The 3,171-nt window shown below is 51.4% G+C and overlaps 1 protein-coding gene across 1 annotated transcript in view; it reads left to right on the top strand.

Moving 5' to 3' along the window:
- The first annotated feature begins 1,577 nt into the window (after positions 1 to 1,577).
- LOC118076113 (cocaine- and amphetamine-regulated transcript protein) overlaps positions 1,578 to 3,171 on the top strand; it is a 5,473-nt gene continuing 3,879 nt past the window's right edge. The window contains exon 1 of the mRNA XM_035098669.2: positions 1,578 to 1,953. Within this exon, the coding sequence (XP_034954560.1) occupies positions 1,816 to 1,953 (138 nt within the window). The 5' untranslated portion in view covers positions 1,578 to 1,815. The remainder of the gene's footprint in view (positions 1,954 to 3,171) is intronic.

Here is a 3,171-nt window from a genome sequence, read left to right as displayed (position 1 = left end):
AGAGAGAGAGAGAGAGAGTGAAGCCTTGGAACATCTTTAAATGTTTTCTGAAGAAAGCAAAGATCAAATTGTCAAAAAGATAAATGGATAGAGATTAACGTACAAGGCAAGGGAGTTTAGCCAGAGGGAAACTTAAGGCAGAGCAGGAGGGGGGGGGAGCAGGACAGGTAGGTGAATGGATGACAAACAGATCTTCTCTTTTCTTGCCTTTTAATTGCTGCTTCAGAGACAGAAACCAACCAGTGAGCTGCTTGGGGCAGCATACATTCTCACCCCTACCTGGAAATGCCATTTGGGATTGAACCTGAAACCTTCTACATATAAAAAACAGTGGCTCTGGCACTGACCCACGGCCCTTTCCTTAAGAATTAAAGAAGGATATAGATAAGCTGGAAGGTGTGCAGAGGAGGGTAACCAAGATTGGCCAAAAATCTGGAAACCAAGCCTTATGAGGAACTGTTGAAGGAGCTGGGCATGTTTAGCCTGGAAAAGAGGAGACTGAGAGGAGATATGAGAGCCGTCTTCAAATATCTCAAGGGCTGTCCCATGGAAGATGGAGCAAGCTTGTTTTCTCCTGCTCTGGAGGGTAGGACTTGAACCAATGGCCTCCAGGTACAACAAAGGAGATTCCAACTAAACAGGAGAAAAAACTTTCTGACAACTTTGACAGTGGAATGGACTCCCTCGGGAGGTGGTGGGCTCTCAAAGGATGACAGATGGTTGGATGGCCATCTGTCATGGATGCTTTAGCTGAGGGTAGGACTAAATGACCCTCTGGCTCCCTTCCAACTCTACAATTCTATGACTCTAAGTTCTAGTCCTCATGGTTCTGAATAAAGGGCTGATTTACAGAGGGACATAGGTAGTTGCTTCATACTGAAGTAGACCATTGATCCATCTAGCTCAGAATTACCTACGCTGACTGGCAGCAGCTCTCCAAGGCTTCAGACAAGGGGCCTCTCCTAGCTCTAGCTAAGGATTGAACCCAGGCCCTTTTGTATGCCATGCAAGTGTTCTAGATGTTCGGCATAGGGAGGGAGGGAGAATGAAGACAGATAAACAAGCCCATGATTTCGAAGCGCTTTTGGACACAGTGACGCTCTCACCATACTTACACGCAATGATTAATTCTAATAATAACAGGACAGAATAATAGCAGATCATTAGGCTCAGAGATGCTCAGGGAGGCACATCAGAATCAACGGTTATTGGGCGGGGGAACGAGCTAATTCCCAGCCCATTCTGCTCCCAGCAAAGCGCTGGGCCCCCGGCCAAGATGATGGATGAGGCTCTCTGCTCGATCTAATGCCTCCCGCCGCTTGCCAAAATTGCAATTTGCAGAGTAAAACCTCTGATAAATAGTCAGCCAGAGGCCCCCTCCCTGCCGCTTAAGCACCCCACGCACCCACCCACCCATGGGGGCTGCCAACAGCAATTTTGCACCCAGCTGTGTGCCTAGCTCTCTTCCCCACACCCACCCACCACTTCCACATGCCTCCCCCCATCCTGTGGGGACACAGGCTGGTGGGGGGGGGGCACCTCACTCCCCTCTCTTCCCAAGACACCCACCCCCATCTCTGCCTGCCTCGCCAGCCAGAGGGAAACTGACAGGCTGGCGCTTTCTCCTGCTAAGCCAGAGGAAGGAAGGCATCAGGCTTCAGCACTGAGGACAGCTCCTGTGGCTTTGAGCTCACTCTTCTCTCTGTCTGTCTGTCTGTCTGTCTGTCTGTCTGTCTGTCTGTCTGTCTCTCTCTCTCTCTCTCTCTCTCCTCCAGCCCTGAGCTTTCCGCTTGCTCTTTTGGATCCCTGTCCACAATGGACCGCTCCCAATTGGGCTCGGTGGCCTTCCTGCTCTGCCTGATTTTGGCGGCACACAGAAGCCTCGCCACAGCTAGCCGGGCACCCCAGGAGTTCCCTTTCAAGCACGCCTACCAGGCGCACGAGAAGGAGCTGGTGAGTAAAAGAGGCGTTGGTCTGCGCCGCAAAAGCGCCACGCGGGGTGGTCCCCGTCCGTGGGCTGCCCGCCACGGTGCAGGGGGGCAGCGGATCAATTGCACCCGGTGGGCAGGATGCGCAGAGGGATTTGAGAGCCCCACGGGCAACCCTCCCCGGCATAATTGTAGCGTGGGGAGGGTCATCTAAGTCGAACCCCCTCTGCCATGCGGGAAGCGCAGCTTAAAAGAATTTGAAAACCTCCAAGTAGAGTTCTCAGTTAGCTCGTTCCCCTGTCGAACGGCTCTTCCCGTCAGAAAGTCCCCCCCTGAATGTTCCAGGAAACAAGCTTGCTCTGTCTTCCACCCATGCAGCAGCCCTTCGAGATATTTGGAGGTGACTATCCCATGACACCAACGCCCAAAGGGTGGCACCCAAGGATATCCACCGCCAGGGCAAAACAGATGTCCGCTCAATGGATTTTGTGATATAGAGCAGAAGCAGTGGGATGGGTTGCACATCCCTATATTAGGGAGAAGGTGGGATAAAAATGCAAATAATAATAATAACAATAAGAAGAAGGACCTTTCTCATAGAATGTAGGAAACTGCCTTATACAGAGTCAGACCAGTGGTCCAACTAGGTTAGTATTGCCTACACTGACTGGCAGCAGCTCTCCAAGGTTCGAGGCATGGGGCATCCCAAGCTCTCCCTAGAGGTGCCGGAGATTTGAACCTGGAACCTTCTGCATGCAAAGCAACTGCTCCACAGTCCTTCTCCTAAAGAATCAAGTGAGATTTCCGTCTCCATTGTTCTGGATAAAGGGCTGAATGTAAAAAGAACATGTACCGGTATTATACTGAGTCCAGGCATCGGTGCATCTAGCTCAGTATTGTCTACACTGACCGGCAGCAGCTCTCCAGGGTTTTAGGCAGGCAACAATCCCAACCTTACCAGAAAATGCCAGGGATTGAAGTGGGAACTTCTACCACTCAGCTTCAAGCCCTCCAGGATGGAGTCTGTGTACCTTTGGTCCGCTCCAGCAAAGCACTTCTTAGGCCGATAGCTATGATTGTTAAGAATGGAGCCTCCAATCTCGGAGGCAGTCTACCTCTGCAACCCAAAAATGGACCTTTTCTACTGTGGCTCCCCGCACGTGGAATGCTCTCCCCAGGGAGGCTCAGCTGGCGCCTTCATTAAGTGCCAGGTGAAAATGTTACTCTTTAACCAGGCCTTTGG

The sequence above is a fragment of the Zootoca vivipara genome, chromosome 17 (genome assembly GCF_963506605.1).
Source record: "Zootoca vivipara chromosome 17, rZooViv1.1, whole genome shotgun sequence".
NCBI lineage: Eukaryota > Metazoa > Chordata > Lepidosauria > Squamata > Lacertidae > Zootoca > Zootoca vivipara.
This window is presented reverse-complemented; position numbering and strand designations above follow the sequence as displayed.